Below are 23,198 nucleotides of genomic sequence, written 5' to 3'. Positions count from 1 at the left end.
GTCTAATGATATCTGTTATTGTGGATACTAAAGATGTGGATGAAAAATAGCAAAACTCTCCTAAAAGATCCACTTTACACTTATCCATTATACTAAAAAAGTCCCCTCTTTCTCCCACCATTTGTCTTTGTTTGTGAGAACAATAGATTATTTCCCTTTTTTAGAAAATATTATTACACTCTGATAGAAGTTCTCTTGTTCATAAATCCCTCTTACCTTCACTCTTTTCTGAGTGCAATCTTAGATCTTAGCAGATGTGTTTTTGAAGGTCAAAGAGAAAAGAACCAGCAGACTCAGCAAACATAGTAGTATCCTTCTTTCTTTTTATTGAAAAGGAATCATTTCTATTCTAGCGCAAACAATGTATATTTTACATCATAAAGCAAGATATAATTTACATATTACATTTCTTATGAGATCTTTATACCCTAAATGTCATTCCCTTTTTTATCCGGTCACTTCTTCCTGCTTGATGTAACCTGCCAAGTACCCTACAAATCAGCGCCTTGTTTGGGGGGGGGAACTGGGGACACAGACAGATAGTTTGTATGTATTCATCTGTTATCTGGGTATAGATGATAAGGAACAGGGATATGCCTTTGAATTTTGTGTCCCTGAGGCCCTCTGTTCACACCTGGTTTAGGAGCCAGAAGGCTACTCCTCCAAATCACATATCAAACTTCTATTTTTTTAATCAATAACGAATGAACAAAATTGAGTGCTTGTACCCTGTGTACATTTCTCCATCAGATGCTTACATAATAGATGTCTGTGGTATTGATTCACTAGCAATAAAAGCTCCTGTGGTGGACAGCACTGGTTACTCTATGATATTTCTGGACAGCACTTGCTCAGGTGTTGGGTAAAATTGCCTAATTTCATCCAGCACTGGGGTTATGGGTTCAGGCTTTTCTCTTCATCACTGGAAATGAATGTCAGGATGCAAGTTTCAAATGACCTTGTTTTACATGATCCTCTATCTCTTTACTCCCTCTTCTAAGATTTCCCCCTTTTTAGCAAAATCTTTTCACGTATGATGTCTCTTCCCTGCACTATATAACCCAAATCCTCTTTTAGCTGTTCTCCCCAAACTCCAAAAGTTCACCAATTTCTTGGACTGCACTCATTTCACAAAGAATGTTTTAATCTGTTAGGATACACTGTTCCTTTGAAACTTGATAATCTGCAGCAGCTAGTGGGACAAAAGAATTAGTTGAAGAATACTTTAGGAAGCAAATAATGTGTGTTGTTCAGCCAGCCTACACAAACCATTCAGTAAGAAATGTTTTAATAGTATGTTAAAAGAAGAGGGAATCAACTGATGAAAGCAAAATGTATAAGATGGGCTTCCTTCTTAATAAAAGAAGTTCAGAATCAACATAGGAAATACATTTTCAGATTGGTGGCTGTTTGACTGAAAAAATACCACCATTAGCTTAATCTGATACGCCAGGGAAAATAACAAATCTGTACTGAAAGTGCATCTTAAATCCCAAATCGTTGCCTGTCACTCAGAGTTGGCATATTTGGCCAAAATCAATCTAAACCTTTTCAAATTACTGATAAAAATTATTAGAAATCCAAGTTGGTCAGGATGAAAACATAAGTCAAAGATATGTCTACTCTGTGTGTCTTAAATTATTCTTTGGTCAAATGATGTGATTTTTTGAGAGGTCTGCAAATATAAACCTATTTCTCATTTCCAAATACAAGGTTATAAGTATTTACAGCAAGGTAGCATTTCCTTGCTAGAAAACAAGGCTTCTGGGTACAGCAGCCTTCTATTAACATGGTATACTTTTATATTTCCTTTCCTCCCATGGCTACAAAGCGCTGGACATACAGAGAATACAGGAAAGAATGAAGAAGCAAATGATTAGAGCCTCACAACACCCCTGTGAGGTAGGTAAGTATTGTTAAACCCATTTTACAAAAAAGGTAAACCAAGGCACAGCATGGTAACATGGTTTGGTCAAGTTTACCTGACAAGTTACAAAAGCACAGGTGGAAACAAAGAGAAAGAAACAAAGAAAAGGTCAGTCCTGGCTCCCAGCCCTAGACACGAAACTTTATTTCAATATATTAGAAGATAAAAATAGCCCACAATTGCCTTTTAAATTTTTAGAATTTAGATAAACCTTTAAGTATTCTGAAATCTGAAAGATACATCTTTAAAGATGTATCTTTCAGATTTCTGTTGAGTGGAAAAAGGACAGATGACTAAATGGCTTTCCCTCTTCTAAGTGTAATTCCCGTGATAGATCAGAATGTATCAGCATTCCACCAGAGTTCAGGTGCCAAACTCAAGGACATTTTCATAGCCTCAAATAGTTTCTAATTTATTTAAAACCCTAATGTGAAAATTAGACCTGTTTTCAAACAGCTGCCCTATCAATTGCTCTGTGGCCGTAATGAGAATTTTGTGTAGCGAAAGAAAGGAAATGAGATCCCTAATAAAAAGTCTTATCACTGTAGAAATAAAGACACTGGTGATGGTGTGAAATTTGCTCTTTGTAGTGTTTGAAAAACTGCAAACTCAAGCTTGCAAGAATATTTTATATATATATAATATATAAATATATACAGTATATATATAAGTGTGCATCTGACTACCCTTAAGGCACCAAAGAGATATAGGCCATGCCTTTCACAACTTAGTCTTTGTTTTCCTAGAGAAATGTCTCTCCCTCTCTCAAGTGAAAAATATGTCTTCTATCAAATAGCGTTATGACAGCAAATCATTCAAGAAACAACAAATATCTTTAACTTAGGATGGCTGATTGATTGGATAGGGGTGAAGGGTGGTAGTGATGGTAATATTATCCTCTATAGTTTAGAGCTTAAATCTAGAGCTTAGATCTAGAACTTAGAGCTTAGAATTAGCCAGACATAGCCAATCACACTGGATCAGACAGGCCAGTGACCAGATGTTGTATACAATTGCTTTTTCTTTCCAGTAGCTGATGGTACAAGCTTACCATGACCAACAGAGATGGAGACAATGAGAAAGGGAATTATGTCTGGCACAGATTCTTCAGAAAGACTTTGGCTTTTCAGAAGTTCCTAGAGCTTCTGTACAGAGAACTAGGAAGAAGGATAGTGTAAGACACTGAGGTTCAAACAGGTCAATGAGGAGACTATAGGCAATTATTCTGAATATATATACATATATGGTTTCTTTGGCTGCTGTAGATTCTTTTAAAACCCATACAATCATGGGGGTGGGTGGGCTGAACTTAACTGAAGAAGCTCAGAATATATCAAGCAAAGCATATGAATAGAAGGAAAAACAAAATTAACACACACAGAAACAAGTGGTGGTGGTATCCCAGAGGGAGGAGGAACATTTGTTAACTAATTTTCATTTTGCTCCTCTCCTGCTTTTCTCTGCCATGGTCCCAATAGTTTAGTTCTGTGTTTGTTTGTTTGTTTGTTTGTTTTTATTTTTTTCCAGCAGATGTAGAAATGACAGAGCAGGATAGGTGTCTTATGGTTTTTGATTTCTTCTTAGGCCTGTTTAATTATTTTTTTCCTCAGTTGACTGTTGGCACCTGGTTCCTCTGTAAACTATATTCCTTGGCCTTCAGTCTCAGGTTGGCAATGCTGTTGGCCATGTTGATGCCCTGTGCAGGGCTATTGTTGGCACATGTGGCAGAATAAGTAGCCATGGCGCTGTAGGGACAAAGGAGAGAGCAGGGAGAATAACAGGCATTAGTTTCATAAAGCTGCAAGTCTGTGCCCCAGATGGGTACAAGTCTCAGGATGGGGGCAGGCAGGGGCAGGTGGGTTGGACTACATGACCTCTGAGGTCCCTTACAGCCCCAGATTCCATTAGTCTAAGGCCCTTGGAAAAGGGTGGCAGTGTTTTGAAGGGCAGGGAAAAGCAGTGGAGCGTGGAACAAGACGAGGGGGAAAGTATTTTCTGTGTTGGATACAGTGAGTAATGATTTATTTCTGGGATGAGAGAAGAAAGCTACTTATGGTGGATAACAGGTGTTTAATCAGTTGACCAGTTAAAACAGTGTTTAATCTTGTCCTGACTACATCATCAGCTTGTGGGAGTGAGGAGGAAGAGAAGGAGGCATTTGAATAAGGGGCATTTTTCATTCCTCATTCTAGGTAGCTGACATTAATCCTAACATATTTTAGATAATCACTGAATACCATATTAAATAGTGTACTTGGAGAACCAGTTAAATAATCTAAGATGACTTCTCTGCCTTTGTTGATCCACTGGTTGATAGTACCAAGCACTGCCAAATCAAGAGGTTTCCATTCCAATTGGCCTTGATTTTATAACTTACTCAAAAGTACTTGAGCAGCTTACACTGTCTTTTGGGTCAGTCTTATTTTGGAAATGTTTAAATCTCTTAGATAAACTAGCAAATGCTCCAGTTTCAGTATTCCTGACCTCAGAGGTAACTGTTTCTGACTGTTCTTATTGCTGAGAAAAACCCAAAGTTGTTTTTCACTGTCAGAGACTGTATTTAAGACCTAGGAATACCACTGGGCAGAAATTTGTAATTGGTGGTTTTCCGTTAATTGTACCCATGAATTTCTTTTAAAGGAAAAGTAAAGGTTTCTTAGACTTGGATGCAAATTATCCATTACTTGATACTAAACAGCTATAAGGGAACTCATTTTAATTAAATGAAAATGTTCCTAGTTGTTTCTAAGATTAGCAAAATACCTTTCAACTGAGGGCTGGAATGAGATAGACTTATAAATGGAATGACATGTGCTCTTCTGGTGCCTGCATTCCTATGCAATTTTGTCAGCCACACAGGAGTTTGTGGTTCTGGGAATCAAGTGACAGACCAGAAAGAAAAAACTAAAGCTACTCTACAAATAGAGAGACTGTATCATTAATACTTATTTGGGACACCACATAGTCAAGATTTACAGTCAAGACTTAGAGTCAAGACTCACAAGAGCCTATTTCAGCTCAGTTACTAGCAATTAACCCAGGAAAATTGGGTTAAAAAGTATAATTAGGTCTTTCCAGAAATATAATCCTTAATTTAAGACCCTTATAACACTGGTATGTGTGTGAGTGTGAGTGTCTATGGTTGTGTCCTATGGCAGGGGGAAGACTCAGACGGGTTCCAAAATAACCCTACACTCTTCTATTTCATTGTTGTGTGTTTCACTCTTACTCATTTCTGGGTACATGGTCTTAACTGTCTACACAAAATTAGATTTATCTATAGCACCCTGTACTTTTCCTTTTAGGACTTATTTTAATTCCTCATACTATAAACCCCATAGATGAGATACCACATCTGCCTTGTTCACCACTGTGTCCCCAGGTAGAACTAACACCATATCTAGCACATATTTGGCATTCAAGAAAGTATCTAATGAATAGATAAGTAACTGACAAATATCTAGATATTGTATGATTAAACTGATTCCTGCTCAATATCAGTGATCTCTGTCATCCTGCTGTGAGTAATGATTTCTAAAAATATTTTACCAACATGCTTTTATTTTAAGGAACCAGTGCTTCCCGTTAATTTTGCTATCTTAATCGAATGTGCAAAATCAAAAGGGACATGACAAAAGCAAGACTGATGATTGCATATTCTTAATCCACCATAAATAGCTTTTAACAGTAAAAAATGAACAAATACTGGTGCAGGTTAGACTTATAGAATAGACTATTACTTCTACTACTGTCTACCAAAAGACAAAGACAGAAAGAGTCCCAATTCATGTACGTTTCAATTAGGAGTGAGATAAATAATCAGAACAATCTGTTAAAATGGGACAAGTTTTTTTCTTTGTTACAATATACCAAGAAGTCTCATTTATTTTCAAAACCCATATACATATTATCATTTAAGTTCTGTATGAATTACATGCTTCCATTCAAGACCCTACCAGAAATATATGCAAATCCATAAATCCCATACTCAAGAAATTTCTAGGGTATACTGAAATCTAAGATTTCAAAGAAATAAAAGATCTAAGTAGCTAAGAAAAAAGATAATTGGATTTGGGAAATGTACCTAAGTTATAGATTATGACATCAACCAAATCAGCCTTTCTCAGCCAGATTTCTGTGAGAGAATTCAGTCCTAAAGATGGTACATAGTACAATTTTAAATGCATAGGAGAGAAGCTGAGATTTTGAGTTATCTGTATTATTTAAGTACTGAGAATAAAATTAAATGGCTTCTGAAAACAGGAGGCTAAAACTTCATGAGAGAGCAGAAAGAAAAAAAAAATTCTCTGATGGCAAACTGTAGATTGTCATGGAGTATTGTGCTTTTACGTATTTGGCCCAATTTCTTGGGGGATATGTTTTCCATCCTTTGAGATTCTGGACAAGCAAAGTCCTATTTAATAGAGATTCTCTCTTTTTGTGATGATCAAAGGTGTGGTCACTTTCCTTAGCAGACAAAGGGAATTAGAACCATGGAGAATTAGTTTACTGAAGATGATGTTCCTGTTTTCTAGAAATGTCTACTGTATTTGCGATTTCAATTTTATCTATTATATAACCATTTTGCTGCAGTTACTTCATAATTTGCTAGTATCATCTGGTTTTCTAGTCTGAAGACTTAGTATGGTAACACATATCTTGGAAATACTGAGATTCTCTAACGCAGGCCAGATGTTAGTATCCCAGACGAGATGAATGTTGATCCACTTCCCATCTCAAAACCAAATTAATGAAATTAGAGTTATATTTTACACAGGAGATTGGATTTTCACTGAGACATTTTTCCTTAAATAGCAACCTGTGTTTGCAGAGTTGAGAACAGCACCCTTGTCTAATTGTACTGTGGTGCTGTTCTAAGGACACCACTGTGTTAGTGAGACCATGACAATGACTTATATGTAGCTCTCAAGTTAGAGGGATGCGAGAATAAAAAAGCAGTTGATATTAATGAATGAGTTTTGCAATATCCTATATGCTTGATAAGTGATAAGGTTTTCACTCTATAAACGTTCAGGAAAGCTATAAACTTTCAAAAATCGGTCTAACTTATTTCAGCATTGCATAGCCATAAGAAATAGGATAAAAGAACAGAGACCATCTTAATTCACAGCCTCTAAACAAACATTTAGAGTACGCAACTTTATAGGCGGAGACTGAAGTGATATTGTGTGCACACACTAAAGAAAACGAGTATGTTTTCCCTCCAGTAGTTTGACATGAATCTAGTTTCTCAACTTAAACTAAAACTGCCATTTAGGCAAGTAGGGACCAGTCCTTTGACATACCAGTAATAAGCAAGACGTGTTACAGGTCAGAAAAGACAAAATTAATCCAAGAGCAGCTTAGTCATGCTTTAAAAAGGCATTAGAAGTATGATGGAGAGGACCCACTTCCAAAAGTGACAACAGATGCAAGAGAGCCTTGAGTGGCTGTCAGTCTGAAAGATTGTTCATGACCACCTGTTTTCCATGTCGCCAAAACTTCTAAAGCTCTGTGTTAGGAAAAGAACGAGAACCCTGAAATGTTTTCTCACAAGACAGAAACCAATGAGGTTAATAAGCTGTTTTCAACCAAATTAATGGGGCCATTTGCACCATGTAAAATGACCTCTCCTTCCTAAACAGGATTAAGCTTCCTGGGCTAAAAAGATGAGGTTGAAACTAGGTCGTTTATTCAGCACATGATAACACCAAGAGCCTGCTTTCCAACACGTAGAGATCCTGTCCATTGGTCTTGCCTTCTGCTTATTCCTCTAACAGGATGCAGACATGACATGAGTACTAAGACTGGGCTTATAGGGTTTGGCCAAAGCAATATTTCTATTTAGTTTTGAAGAATGTAAAGTTCTCTGTGTCTGTGACCAAGAAACGGCATTGCCGTGTACAGGGCATTGAGGAATTAGAGATGAAAAAGAAATACTTGTATCCCATCTGTTGATTCAGCAAATCTGCTCTGGGACTTGCACAGAGCTGACACATTTAAGTAAGCTTGAAATTTTTCTCTCTCCTTATTTGGACATTCCTAACAGATGGAGTCCAGCCACAGACAGCAGAATGCTAACCACCAGCAGTGTTAGAGTTTTGTTTTCACTGGGGACAAATCATTTTTGATAATTTCAAACTACCTTGAGAGGCTTTCGTGAGGGATAACGTGTTAAAATGACTGCCAAACACCAAGGAAGTATGGAAAATACTATACATGGTATGGTTTTAAAGCCAGGAAACTTACGAACGTCTCCCCCTCTGCTTTCTAATCACCCAGAGTGCAAATCCCACAAATCACGAAACAATTGAGGAGAGCTGGGGGAAAAATACTACCTGACTCAGTTTTCAACTCTAACTTTGTTTTCTATTTGGCCCTTGTGGACAAATGATGACAAGCTATGGAAAATTTCACCCCAAAGACAGATCTGTCAGCCCAAGAAGTCTATGTGTCTTCCTGAGATCCTAAGGCTTCCCAGCTTGGGATTTTTCGAAAGGCTGTAGAGCTTGAGGTTTTCATGACTCTGTCTGTGACGTGTAGAGGTTGGAGATCATCTGTTTGGTTTGTTCTTTTGTCAATGCAAGAACAGCAGAGGTATACTTGCTTCATCTAAGAAAATTCAATATGAGTTTTCCTAGGGAAAATTTACTTTTAAGGAGAGACCGGATAAATTCTTTTGGAAGTGATCTTTTGTGATTTAAATAATCATTTCCAACTTCTGTTTTTAAAACTCAGAAGTTGATTTTTTTAAACGTACATTTAGCTCTTAAAGTGGACACATTTGGGCCATATTTCATTACCAAGCCTTCAGTTTGCACTGCATGTTCAGTGATGCTTCCACCATTTTAAACTTTTCTTTCTAGAAATGTTTTATATATGAAGACTTGCATCTTTCTGTTGTCTCAATGATTTTTGTTTCTCTTTTTGAAATGCGCATTGCTTAACCGTGGGTTCCAAACGCCCCTGTGTGATATATAATAGGGAGACTATCACTAGCTCAAGCTTAGATACAAGGTTACATAAGAGATTCATGACCCAACTGGCCTGAAGAACAACAAGAGCCAGGACAAGAACATAGTTCTTCTGACCTCTGTCCCATCTCCTCTAAAACCTCACTCTTCAAAGTATGTACCAAGTGTCAACAGCATGGGCATCACGTGGGAGCATGTTAGAGGTACATTTCCCAGGTCCTGCCCCAGACTTACTGAATCTCATTCTGCATCGTACCATGATTCCAGGTGATTCATACGCCCAGTAATCTTTGCAGAGCCCTGCTCTAGGCTATCAGACTACCCTTAACTCTATGGATGTCTTTTCTTGCAGCTTTGGTTTCCAATGGTGTTCCCCACTTGAGGACCTCACTGCTTTCATTTCTAGGACTGTTAAGCCCCACTTTCTTGAATATACTTAATTCCCATTTAAACCCTACCCCCAACAGCCGCCCTCTTCCCCCTCTGACAAGTTACCTTTTCAGTGTCTTCCGTTAGAATCCGTTATGAAGCCCCTCGTGTAAACAACATCTTGGGAGGGACGAGGATCTATTTTTGAAAGTGTGAAAGGGAGAAATGAGCCAAATGCGTTCAGCAGATGTCAGGCAGCACCGTGACCACGATCAAATGAGGGGAGGAGGAGGAGAAGGTGGGGGGAGGGAAATTGTGGATAAGGATCGCTGGCCTCTCTTTCACTTGTCATTAGTTTTCTTTGAAGCCCAGCCCTCCCTCTGGAAATGGCACTCCAGACCAACACTGCAGAGCCAGGCCATTCTTTATCTATCTTTCATAGGAAGGGATGTCTCTGCAGAAAGGTTTCTTGACTACTTCATCTAAAACAACAGTCAAAAGTCCAGGACTTGGTAAATCACTGCTACCCGAGAGGCAAAGCAGTACAAGATAATGAGTCTTAATAACTCTAGTGCTTGTGTGTGCTTTCATTTGCATAAGGAAACAGTTCTGAGCTAAGCAGTGAGCATGTGTGCCAAAGACAAGCTTCTTTCAACTGTCTAGGGGTAGATAAAGAAGACACCTGCCAGGACAGTAGTGTCCTGTTAAGGAATGCTTTGTTCCTTCTGGTGACTCAGTTGCCTACCTGATATCATCACCTCTAACACCCTCGAGGGAATGAAGGAGGTCAGGACATGCTATAAATAGAGTGAACCATAAGTCTCAGTTTGTCAGGGACAATCCCAGTTTACGCCTGTTGTCCTAGTGTCATTATTAATAGCACTCCCCTTTTACTTCAAAAGTGTCCCAGTTTGGATGATAAATTACACAGCCACCAATCTAGATATAAAAGACACCCGGAAAAAAATATGTTGGCTGTTTCCCATCCCATAATTCTGACCATATGCACGCTATCTGCTTTGAGTCTTGGTTTCCTCCTCTCTTCTTCCACAGTTTGCTGTGGAAGTGAGCAAACTGTCCTCTCTGGCTAAACTGTCTGCTCCACTGTCCCTGGGTTGCATGACCAAGCTGCCTCTCTCATCCCAGGGGTTGCCCGCACACCCCAGAATGTGGACCTCAGTCACAGGCATGCTTCACAGATCTGAGACAAACCCTGAATCAAACAGGCGTGTTTACGTAGTTTCCTAGTCTTTTACTATTTACTATTTTTAATATCGTGTAAGATTTAATTTGAATGAAAATATGGTTATGTGGCCTAATACTTTGGACAGAAACAGGGATCATGAGCCCTGGCTCTAATTCTGCTTGCTGAAGGCTTAAACTTGGGCAAGTGTTCGGTCTGTTCTTTGGAACCAGATCAAGGACAGAGCTGCCACACAGGAGCATCCAAGGATTAACCAAGAGAAATGCCTTTTAATGAATGTCACATGTGAGATAACTAATTTGACATAATAGCACCAACAGAAATAGCAAGTTAATTTTCCATAACACAAAAGGTCTATCACTTCCTTTGCTTTTCGTCACTTGGTTTTCTTTTATATTTCCTTAACAAGACTTATATTTCCTACCAAGCTTCAAAATGTGAAATCATAACGTATTTTGGTTCTAAACATAGCAGAAAAATCTCCAAGAAACAAAATAGCTTTGTGCCACTTTTAGAAATTAATCAAAATATAAACACTTCAGTCAACATTGGGTCAAAAAACATTACTATTGATTAAATTACTGCTTAAACCATCATTTTTCTACTTAAATCTGGAGATTAATTTATTCTTCATACAGAATATGAACAATCAGATTCTATGAAATTTTTAATTAATTATTTTTTACAAACTCTGTGTCTAAGAGAGAAATGATATAAAAGTATACCATGAATTGAGTAAGAAGTACTAGGTTATATGATTTTTAAGTGAAAGGAGCAGAATACAAAATAGTATTTATACTAAGTCTATACTATATAAAATACTGAACCCTAATTGCAAAAATAAACACTAATTATCTCAAGATGGTGGAATTATGAGTGTTTTTTTTAAAGTGTATCTAGTATTTCTACATAATCATTCAAATTAAAATAGAACACTTCCCCAAATAGCACACATAAATTGCATAATAATTTCAGTTAGATGCCCATATACATAGTATGTATAATGCAGGCACAGGATTTGAACTTCTGCTGAGGTCCAGGTAATCTAGCCATTAATTCAGGGAAGATTTCATCCCCACTCATGCAGTGTACTGCCCTCCGCCTCTCACTGGTAAGGACCACGTGACAGCCATCTGGGTTATTACAGCTGGTATGAAAATGTCCTCACTAGGATCCAGGAAGAAAAAGGAGCTGAACTTCCTGGTTGTGACCAAATTCAAACCAGAGACCTTGAAACATCAAGCTCTGATCCACATCCATTTCCCAAGCCATTTAATGAGCCTATGAACTATCAATATTTCTTCAAAAAACAAAGCAGTCTTCCACTTATTTAAAATATTAAAGAATATATGATTTCACGATGGTCTTCAAAATATGTTTTTAGTAAATCCTATGGGCGAGGAGTCTAAATTTTAAATAGGACACACAGATATGACTAATCTTTTGAAATCAGCAAAGCATACTATGTCTGAGAGCAACAGAAATTTCCAGTTTCCTATGCATAGAGTCTCCATGTACTAAGACCAAAGCAATTCAGGCTAATTTCACAATGGGGAATTTAAAAGAAATTTCCAAATGCATTTATGGTGTTTCTTTCAAGGAACTGATTTGGAACAGAGAGAATATTTAGGTGAGGTTTTTTGCTTTGATTAGAGTGATCAACTTTTGAAAGTATTTGCATTTCACTAATGTTGCATTTCACATCAGTAGCTCAGCATCAACTGGGAGATAATCTTATAATTAGTTTAAAAGCTCTCTTTAAACTTTTAATTAACCTTAGCAATAAAAAGGTAAACAGAAGCATAATAAATGAATTTGTAAACACTTCTTCCTCCACTGCAATCAGCCAGAGAACACATAGCCTTGATCTGGTTTCTAAGAATACTCAGGTTTAGGTTCAAATAAAGACACTTTAGACTGATGACAATGCATTAGGCACGTGTTTCTCAGCTTCCCTCTGGCATTAATCTGTATTTTCTGGACAGCATAATAAATGGAGGTTAAAAGCCTTTCCAAGCCATTGAAATAATACTCTGTTATTTGCTTCCTTAATATTTTTCACCTTTTAAATATAAAATTTTAGTGTAAATTATACATTGTTTTTTATATATATATTTTTTTAAAAAACACACAAACTAACCCCTCAAAGAACTTCAGATAAGTAGACAAGAATTAGCAATAGATTAGGAAGGCATCTTGGATCATAAGGCATCCCCACCTACTAACAAAGAACTATGGCCATGAAAGTTATCTGAATGATCTTGGGTTTTTTCCCCTTCTCTCTCTCTCTCTCTCTGTCTCTCTCCTTCTTTTTTTCCTTCCTTACTTCTTTTCTTTTCATTCAAAATCAGTTTTATTGTGAAGTTTGCCTTTGGTCCTACACTTAGAGCCTTACATGTTAAATTCCTACTTGCGCATAATCAAACCAATCTATCAGATTTGGAAATGGAGTGAAGTTTTGTTCCAGAATGATTACAAGAGGGACTCTGGGCATAGCTTAATGATCTTTTCTTTTAGATTCTTCCCCATCTTTGAAACCTCTGCAAGAGTTCCTGAGTCCAAGAGGAGATTGCTGATGGCCTGCCCCTCTCTCTTCTGCCCCAAACCCTGCTCCTGGGGCAACTAGTAATCTCCTGTGAAAATCTGGGGATGTCAGCAAGTTGAATGTCTCTGAAGAGGTTAACCCAGTAAGAAATGTCAGCCAGCTGCACAAGCAGCTTTAAACGTGACCAACCGCTGAGAAACGTGTGGAAGTGGAGCAAGGGAGAGTGGGCCAGTCATTCACCTGTACGGAGAGGCCGTCCCCCAGGAGAGATAATCAGTGGGTCTCGGAGCAGGACGAGGGACGATGGGCTGCTCCACAGCAGTCACATCTCCTGAGTAGGATTTGAGGAGGGAAGCGTTTTTATTGGCCAGCATGGCTCTCTCATTCCTGCGGAATTTGGCTCTTCGGTTCTGAAACCACACCTGGAAGATTGTCGGGAGGAGAGAAGAGCATGAGGAGGGAGAGAAGAAACAAAGAAGAGGTTCCATGAATCAAGTCCTGGTTGATTTTTACCATGCAATACCTTCCCAAGGAAGATACAGGCTAAGTATGGAACTCTTCCCAGAACAACAGAAAACATGCCATAATCCTTCCCTGGTGGGCCATGTTCCAGGGCTGTTAAGGACAAAGACTATTAGAACAGGACCATGAGGTACTTCCAATAATCAAGCCACCAGAGATGGGATCCATGACTAACCCATGTGACAGCAAAATATGGATTATAATCCCTATTGTGATTGTAATAAAAAAAAAAGAAAAATCTCGTTAGACTTCTGCACGGATACAATGGCATTTTAAAAGTTTTTTTCAAAATTCTTCAAAAGGCAAAAACTTCAACTGCTTTCATAATACTTATTGGATACGTAAAGAAAATTCTCCATCTTCCCAAAAGTAGACCCTGCGACAAGGATTTAAGGAGCAAATAATTTATCTGGGAGGTGCAAGGAATATCAGTAAGAGAGGGAGGAAGTAAGAGAAGGAAAGCAACCTCTAACTGTGCTACTGAACCAGCTTCCTCTGTGGGAGCTCAATCCTTAAGGGACTCTAAGGACGAATGCAGGGCACACACCTCCCACCGGAGGGGTGAGAGAATTGTGGATTTGTACACTTGCTCCTGTCAGTCATTGATTATAAATGTTCCAACACTTCTGGCATGGCTCCCGAAGTTCTAGAAAGAAACTTGTGAAACAGAAATGCAGATACTGAAAATTGGAAGTTGGCTGGAGTATATTTAATTGTAGGGTTCCAAGGAAATGGGCAGCAATGATATCATCGACTACAGCTAATAATAAACCTACCACTTATTAAGTGCTATTAGGGCTAGGAACTTATATAAGCACGTTACCTACATTATTTCTAGTTATCATGACAATTCCACAATTAGGTATTATTATTTCTATTTCAGAGTTGAGGAAACCGTTTCAATGAAATTAAGTAATCTGTTGAAGTTCTCACAAGTAATAAATGGCTGAGTTTTTGAGCTTAAGAACATCTGACTCATGATACTACAACTCTTCCAGACTGTCATGGTATTTTATTCATTCATTTACTCATTCAAGAAGTCTCTGGCGATTGCGTTCTAGACCCTGGCCTAAATACCGGGAATGGAGAGGTGAGACTTATTCTCTGCTCATAAGCAGCTCACAATCTATTAAAAGAAGATAGACATGTAAATTTGAAAAATTACAAGAATTTTAAGTGCAATTATGGAAAAGCATGACAAGGTGTGGGAGAAAGAAATCCTATGGTGCGGAGTGGGACAATTTCACAGCTCTAGTTGGTAACGTTCACATAAAATACCACGTGATTGGTGCCCCATGGAAGACCAGGGTGCAAATCAGTAGAGGCAGAATCTTTTCTGGCTTCACTTCTTTTGTTTCTAATGTGTCCTTCATATTGCTATTAGAGTTATCATTTTAAATGCAAATATAATTGTATTAGGGCTTCGCTTTAGCTTTATATCATCCTCTGACTCTATATCACCCACAGATTAAAATCAAAATATCTTACCATAGAACAAAGACTGTTCAAGAATTAGCTCATCGTCCACCAAGTCAGCCACATCCTGTATCACTTGAATCTCATGCACTGGCCCTTCATCATTTCCAATCCTACCTGGGCTTAAGACTCCCAAATATATTTGGTTATTCTCCCACCTACGTGTATTCACACTGAATGTTCTCTCTGCCTGCGATATTCTTCCCTTTTGTCCACATGCCAAAGACATGTTTCTTTAAGATTTAACTTTAATATCACCTTCTTTGTGAAATGTTGTAGTGGAAAGAACATAACTTTAAAGTCTAACAGAGTTGGATAAAAACACAGGCTCCATGACTTTAAAGGTTTGTCCTTGGATAGTTATTTAATTTCTCCGATCCTTTGTCTCCCAATCAAATGAAGATAATTATACCTCCTCACAGGTTGTTGTGAGACTTGGCTCAGAATGGCTGCTTAATGTTCATGTATTCTCTTTTTCCCCAGGCAGATTTAATCATTCCCTCCTCTGGTCTATCACTAATTCTTGAACATTCCTTTACTGTAGGAATCATCTTACTCTATGATAACAGTATGATATACACATCTGTCTTCTCTGCCCCCAGTCTGTAACATCTTTAAGGAGAGAGGTCAGTGTATTATTTATGCCCAGCAAACCAAAACCAGTTCCAAGCGAATAACAGATGCTAGATAAATATTTGAGGGAAAAAAGTGAATTTTGCAAAGATGATAAGATATGGCTTCCATCCAAGAGGCCTTCACCGTCTAGTTGGGGAAGTTGGCCCACGTACAACTCAATATAATACGTCATGTTGTGATAAAAGCCATAAATATAAAGAAGGCCAGAGTCAGAGGGAGTGGTTCACACTGGCAAAGGGTAAGACTTCATGGAGGAAGAATAAAGTCACGGAGGGAGAATTCTGTCCTGCTCACGTGGGAAATGTTCACAACTCTAAAAGACATTAGAACATAGCAGGATGGAAAAGGTGGAAGATAGAATAGTTTCAGCATATGAGAAAGTCATTTGCTCATTGTTGTGATGGGGCCAAAATAGCTCTCAACCCAAAATTGTTCTTTCACATTTTTTTTTTAATTTCCAGCGTTGCCCTGTCCAGGTTTCCTTATTTAAAATTCAGATCACCATGGCAAAAATGGTACTTTCAGGAATTGTGGGTTATTGGCCTAAAATTATTTATTAGGCCACTGTAGGCCAAGCCTGGGGTATAAAACATATGGGGTTTTGAAGGAGAGGAAGGGATTTAAGAGTAGAAACAGAGAACGTGTTTGGAGAACTGTAGTGAGCAGCATGGGGGAAGAGGATGTGGGAAGGCAGACCTCTGAGTTCTGCTTTGGGCTGCAGGATGGAGAGAGCAGAACTGAGTTTGTGCCTGTGGACCACTCTCATCTGAGCCCTGAGAGACCGCCACGCAGTAACATATGCATCCTCACATATGCCTTCTCCTCACCTACCCTCGGGGGCACCACAGTGCCCAGGCAACTTTCCCCTTTTGTCAATGACATTTTTTTTTCTCCTGGGGAACACTTCTAGGTGAAGTCCCTGTTTCCCATGGGGAAAACTCTTGAATGCTCTCTTCAGGCTGAAGGGACCTCTAGGACCCTCTCCCTCAACTCAACGAATGTCTCTCGTAGCATAGGGTACTAGATACAGTTCCTACCCTCCACGCCCTTCGAGTCTAGCTCAAGTCCCCATCAAGAGGGTTATTATTTGCAGAAAGAAACGCTTTAAGCCCAGACTGAACACAGATATGCAAACAATAATTCATTCGGGAAGACAAGACAGATTTGGCCCACAACCCCTCTTTATCAAAAGAGCAGCCTACCACTGGCAATATGGAAAATAATAAAATCTGGACTCTCAGCAAAGATAGCAAAGCACTGCTTGAAAAAGCATTTAGCCAGAAGACTCTTATTTATTTAAAATTTACTGTAGTGCTTAAAATCATGAACTCTGAATCTGCATATCTGTCTTCAAATCCTAGTTCAGCCATTTCCTAGCTGTGTGACATTGGGGAAACTACTTTAACCTCTGAGTCTCAGTTCCCTCATCTGCAAGATGAATAATGTTATCCACCTCAGTGAATTGTTGTGAGGATTAGACAGGTTAGTTTATGTAACTACAAACACTAGTTGGCATATAAGGGCTCAACTAGTGTTAGTTATTATTATCATCATTATTATTCCTAATCACAGGTTGTATTATTTCTAGATGTCTGGCTTGTAGTTGATGTCTCATGGCATTCATATGAGAAACACATGCTATTCTCTTTCCCCTGTCTTACATGCCCTTACCCTTCTTTACTTCATAGAAACACAAAATCATCTATTTGAATGTGCTCTTAATGCAGTTCCTAAGGGCAAGGTCTTTGGTGTGTTCGTTTCCCACTCCCATCCATGTCCATAATTGTGTGTATTTATAATACATTTCCTGAAGATTTGGATATTCCCAAAGTCTGGGGAAGAAAACTGAGATCGAGGACAGAGAGTTCATCTCTCCCGCCACCCTACAGCTCAAGTCGAAAGCTGGGACGTGGAGGAGGGAGGGTGCAGAGTCAAATGCTCCCATAGACAATGTTTATAACATGGATCTGGAAGAGTGAGAAACATTGGGAGGAATGAGACCTCTAGCAAGGCATTTTCTGCCCTACTGAAAGGCATTCACTGCAATTTTTAAAAATACTCTGCTGCCAAAAGAAACACAATTAGAAACTGATTCTGTTCTCATGCTGTCCATTTATAATTCTTTTTAGTATCAGCTCTGGTCTGAAACCTGCAAGTTGTGTTTTTCAACAGTCTTCAGAGATGTGCCTCTAAGGAGGGGAATACTCCGGTTACCTGCACTCTGGCCTCGGTGAGGTTCACCCGGCGGGCGAGGTCTTCTCGCACAAAAGCATCTGGGTAGTGTGTCCGCTCAAAGACACGCTCCAAAGCCTGCAGCTGGCTGCTGTTGAAGGTTGTCCTGTTCCTCCGCTGCTTTCTCTTTTTCTTTTCCTCTGAGTTCAGTTGATCATCTGGAATAGAAGAAATTGATGGTAAGGAGCTAAAAAGTCACGTTGGAGGTCCCGGTTTACACTTCTTTACTGTGTACCTACAGTGAGATTGTTTCCTTGGCTCACATGCTTATCAAAGTGCTATAGCCAAATGCCACTTTCGGTGTGCAAATGCAGGCATTGGTGCTATCAGTTTCATATGCCAAGAACCCGCAGCAGTTCTGATGCTTGGTCGTTGCTTCTAAATCTGGGACCAGACCTGAACTGTCAGAGGGACATTTTTTGTATGCTGAAAAAAAAAATTTTTTTTTTGAAGCCTGTTTTGTCAAAGAGGGCTAAAGGAAAATTTAACTCCTCTCCATATTCTCTGGAGATGGGGGAAGGAGAGTAGATTGCTTTGTACCTCATTTGTCTTAGACAGTTTTAGAAGGATCTCTGTTTTACCAATCATTTTCCTGGAAACAGCAAGTAACTCCCAACTGTATTTGCTCAAGGCTCCATGCTGTTGCTGAGGCAGGCTTCAGGGGCCTCAGCCTAGATCAGAGCTCGTGCTATAACACCATCAAAAGCTGACACTGACCTGAGACTCACCCTCTAAGAACTCAAGAACAGTCCTGAAACATCTCTGAAACAGTTGCACTCCAAATTTGAGTTCTAAGGCTTTGAGCTCTTGGGAACCTTTGGAGAATCATTTCCCCATGTTTTCACCTGTCAAGATTCCTCCTTGGTTTTCTCTGAATGCCCCCAAAGGCACCCTGGCAAGCTGATCATCCAGGTTGCCCATGGCAGTCAGAGAGTAGTGTGCTCCTGTCCTGCCACCCTCCTTCAGCCCAGACAGGAATGATGGATGTGTGAAGCTGAGCGGAATACCAGTTGTGCTAACACCACCATCAAGCCCTCACCCTGACACCCAAGCCACTGCAGAGCCCGTGTAGCACTCAGAGATTTACAGCTCGAGCTGCTCAGGCCCAAGTCACATGCTCAGCCTGATGAACTGAACTCACACTTCTAATCACTTTCCCCACTCAGCTCAAAGAAAAATATGAGGAGTGAGAGTGAAGATGGAGAGAAAGAAGAGCATGGCCACTCGCTCCACATTCAACAGAAAGTAGCTCTCAGCCATTTTTTCCAACATGTAAAGTCTCCTGATCCTCTCTGACTATAAACACACAAAACACTCAAGAAAATTACTAGCATGAATTCTAATGCCCCAAGGAGAGTGACCCACCCCTGAGCTATAGTAGTATTATTACAAATTGAGGGCATGTTCCAGATTTGGGTGGGGATTCAAAGTGCAGCTTAAATCTAGGAGTTCCTAGCTCAGATCTCTCAGTGCCTAACTGAGGCCTCCAAGACTTTTTCATGAGAGACCCCTTCATGAGTGCTGCTTCACCAGTGATGCCCTTGGAGCTCAGAAGAGAGACTGCTCATTCCTTCCTGATAGTTGAAGTACCTAGATATAGTAAGTGCTTGTTGAATTTGTGTCCAGGGAAAATGTGAAACTTTTCCTGTCTTTAGAAAATTGTTTCTGTAGGAAAAAAAAAAAAAAAAAAACCAGTATGATCTCAACCACATTCCTCCAGCTAAGAAGCTGCTGACACCCATTCTCTCAGCTTTATGGTTGTGTTCAGAGTTGACCACCTCTCTAGTTTCTTCCACTGTGGTACCTCAACTAGGAGTCCTGCTTTGAAGGCACTTTTGTGACACTCTCAATAAGAAGGTCAGATCAGTGGCATCTTGAGAATGGAGCCAATTTAATTATCATGATTTCTGGGATCTATCAACGCCTGGAATATTCCATCCAACAACCCTGATTTTACCACTATTTAGCTATTAGCAAAATTAGTTTACAATAATGTCAACACTAGAGTTCAAACACCTAGGATCATACATCTTTCAGCTGTTGCCTTGCATTTGTATGTTCCTTCCTATTTGAATATTTGAAGGCATTCCTGTTGCTCCCATTCTCTTTCTAAATCTTTTTACAGTTCTATGTCTTGCACTTCAGGTCTCTCTCAGTCATTCAGGCCTTTTGACAGCACCACACCTGTATTTCATGCTCCTATTAAACAGAAGTCTGCAAAAAATCTTTAGCTTCCATGCCAACCCTAGACTGAGACCAATTAGACCCTAGGCTATTTTAATCATATAAAGGAAATCCCTTGTTAAGCCAATCCCATGATTTGTGTTCTTTCCTCAAAGAAAATGCTTTCTCAGGTATAACCACAAATTATAAATCCTTTATGCTGTTTGGTAAGCCCATTTCTTCTTGTACTGCCAAACTATGATGGAGAACAAGAATTTTTTATGTTTTGTTGTTAGTACTACAACCTGCTGCATAGTCTCTCAGCAGTTCTTTGAAATCTTCCACTCTTCACTCAAATTCCACTGCTTGTCCCCCATAAACCACCAACTCCCCTGACATGGGAGCAAGGGAAATGGAGAATTACAGTTTATGACAGAGAATAAATAGCTATGATGACCTGAAATGATTCCAGCAAAAGTTTCCCAGTGAATGTTCTTGTTGTTTTTAACAAATGAAAACACCAGTCCAGATCATGTTGAAGGTGAGAAAAGACACACAAATAACAGGGGTCCAAGGAGTGTATCTGGCAAATGTCCTTCAGAGCACAAGTATAATAGAAAGAGACAGTGAGGGGGCAACAGAGACAGCTTGAGCAGCAGCCCTTCGGCTCGTCTGTCTTTGCTCACTAATCACCAACTATGAGCTCCCTGTTTCCCCCCAAGAACACAGAACAGGATCAGTACAATCTCATCAGCAGCAGGAGAGAAAATGTGAACATCGTACAGGTTTACAAACGTGGGGTATTTGAAACACCTGGGATAAGAACTGTTATCAGATTCTGAACTCTGGCTGAACACAGGGTAGAGAAAGTAGTGTATTTTTATCATTGCTGGAATATCATCTTTCTGGTAAAAATGGCTACTGTAAAGGTTGATTTTGAAAGATGCTGCCCAAGGATGCTGACAGCCAACTGGCCATCAGGAAATAGCTAATTCTTTGGTATTCTGAAATGGGTAGGGTTCACCAAACTGCAGGATAACCACAGGGTACATGGATACATTTTTATCAAAATCATGTTTCAAATCCAAGGTGTTTACAGATTCTATGGATGATTATGTATGTTATGAATGATTGAGTAAATTGTAAGTATGCAGTTACTGCCATGCTTTCTAATAAAAATAAGAAAAATGATCTTATTAGCAGGTTAATTTTCACTTGGATTCATGAGTCGTAAAATATTGGCACCACATGAAACCAGAGAAATTATCTAATTCAACCCTTTTATTTTACAGATGAGGTAAATGAGGCTTAGAAGAATGAAGTGATTTGCCTCAAATCACAATACAAGCTGTGACTGAGCCAGAGCTAGAAGCCAGGACTTCTTTTTTTTTTAATTTAAGGTATAGTTGATTTACAATGTTGTGTTAGTTTCAGGTGTACAGCGAAGTGATTCAGAGATAGATAGATATATATATATATATATAAAAGAATATATATTTATTCTTTTTCAGATTCTTTTGCCTTATAGGTTATTACAAAATATTGAGTATAGTTCCCTGTGCTATACAGTAGGTCCTTGTTGGTTACCTATTTTATATATAGTAGTGTGGAAGCCAGGACTTCTAATTCCACTCTACTTTTAAGTGCCAATGACAACATACACCCTGTGCAGGAGAGGGGCAATGACTCACCAGAGATATAAATAGAAAACCACTACCCCAGGAAAAAATTTTATGGGAAAGATAGGTTTATCCAAACTAGCTGTATAAAGAGGGTCTCAGGAACAGGGTCCACATGTATCACACATTGTTATTCCTGCCAGAAGAGCCATTAAAAAAATGCAACCATTCTCATCTAGGACAGCAACTTTGATCCAGATGTTCTTGGATTTCACTTTTCAAAGGCCTCTCTAAGTCCTTGCTTCATCAATTAAGTGTGTGCAGGGTTACTTTAGCAGAGTAGTAAACCCTCATCTTCCGTATTCTCCTCACATTCATATTAGTGCTTCCCCTTCTTTCATTTTAGGACACAGTTCAAAATCTCTGTCTCCTATGACACTTCTTAATCCTATTTTCTCTATAAAACTTTGCTGATAATGCCAATCTATATTGATTTCTCCATATCTAAATTCCTAACCATATTTTAGTACATAATCAAATACTTTTTAAAAATTATGGTTCATTTCTTTTTTATGTAAATGTTTTGTCACCTCGCTGTGCTCAAGTATTCCTATATAAAAGACATAAGATCTTTTGATAGAGTAAATGACAATAAAATTTGGAAGAGTTATGATAGTATTGTGGTATAGAAGTAGTCCCAGAAAATTAGAACCTTGGTGATTTACGTAAGGTTTTACGTAAGGGCTGAATAACTTCTGAATTCCAATGATTATTTTTAACAGTGCATAGTAAATAATTAGGTTAACATTATCTTTTGTCCCTGGATAATTTTACCTGTGGAGGAAAAAAATCTTTTTACCATGTTTCTTTTTCAAACAGGTTCACCACCAGATTTAGAGAGATGGGAGAAAGCTGGGTGGGTCTGACTCTTCCGTAAATGAAGGAGCTGGTCCTTCTTTTTTATTCCCTACAAGAAAAGCAGATCTAAGATAAATGAATGATTTCAACAAACAGGAACACGCAGGGGGGAGAGCTGCTAAAGAGAATGGTGTTTCCGATGGAACAGGATGTTAGAATACTTATCAAGCACTTCTTTAGGAAAGAAAGTCGTAAATTCTAGGGAGGAGACCCCTCACGTTTTCAAGTAGAAGTTAAAGAGAACAATAGCTCTGTCCTTGGCTCTAGCTTGAACTTCACCCGTGGCTGCTGAAGGTTCACTGAAGGGAGGGTGGAGAAGACAGGGAGGGGTGCCATCCTCAAGCCTGAGGAGCCCGCAGCACACCGCGGTCCCCCCACACTAAGGTTTGCACTCACTGTTCAGGCTCCAGTGTACTCCCAAAGGCCCTGACCCTCTCCTGCTCTGTACCTTGTGGGACCCTTGAGATTCCAAAATCAGTCAGCCCAATGTAATTTAAAGGTACAGCAAAAACATATTTTAGGAATAAAATCTGAAGAAAAAAAATGTGTTTCGTATGCCTGAGTCACATCAATTTGAGAAGAAATCTGATGCAAGAAGATAAAACGCCAGCTT

General features: G+C 39.1%; 1 protein-coding gene across 2 annotated transcripts in view; it reads right to left on the bottom strand.

The window, feature by feature from the left end:
• Positions 1-303: 303 nt before the first annotated feature.
• Positions 304-23,198, bottom strand: part of PRRX1 (paired related homeobox 1) — a 71,854-nt gene continuing 48,959 nt past the window's right edge. The window contains exons 2-5 of one of the 2 annotated variants that reach the window (XM_059936150.1): positions 17,868-18,043; positions 13,260-13,441; positions 9,397-9,468; positions 3,586-3,672 (exon numbers count right to left, since the gene is read on the bottom strand). In XM_059936150.1, coding sequence (XP_059792133.1) covers positions 9,414-9,468; positions 13,260-13,441; positions 17,868-18,043 — 413 coding nt within the window. In that variant the 3' untranslated portion in view covers positions 3,586-3,672; positions 9,397-9,413. Of the gene's footprint in view, positions 3,673-9,396; positions 9,469-13,259; positions 13,442-17,867; positions 18,044-23,198 lie in introns of both variants that reach the window. The other variant, XM_059936140.1, reaches the window with a different exon arrangement.

Source organism: Balaenoptera ricei, chromosome 1 (assembly GCF_028023285.1).
Source record: "Balaenoptera ricei isolate mBalRic1 chromosome 1, mBalRic1.hap2, whole genome shotgun sequence".
Lineage (NCBI taxonomy): Eukaryota > Metazoa > Chordata > Mammalia > Artiodactyla > Balaenopteridae > Balaenoptera > Balaenoptera ricei.
The sequence above is the reverse complement of the archived record's forward strand: the minus strand, read 5'-3'. Positions and strand labels throughout refer to the sequence as shown.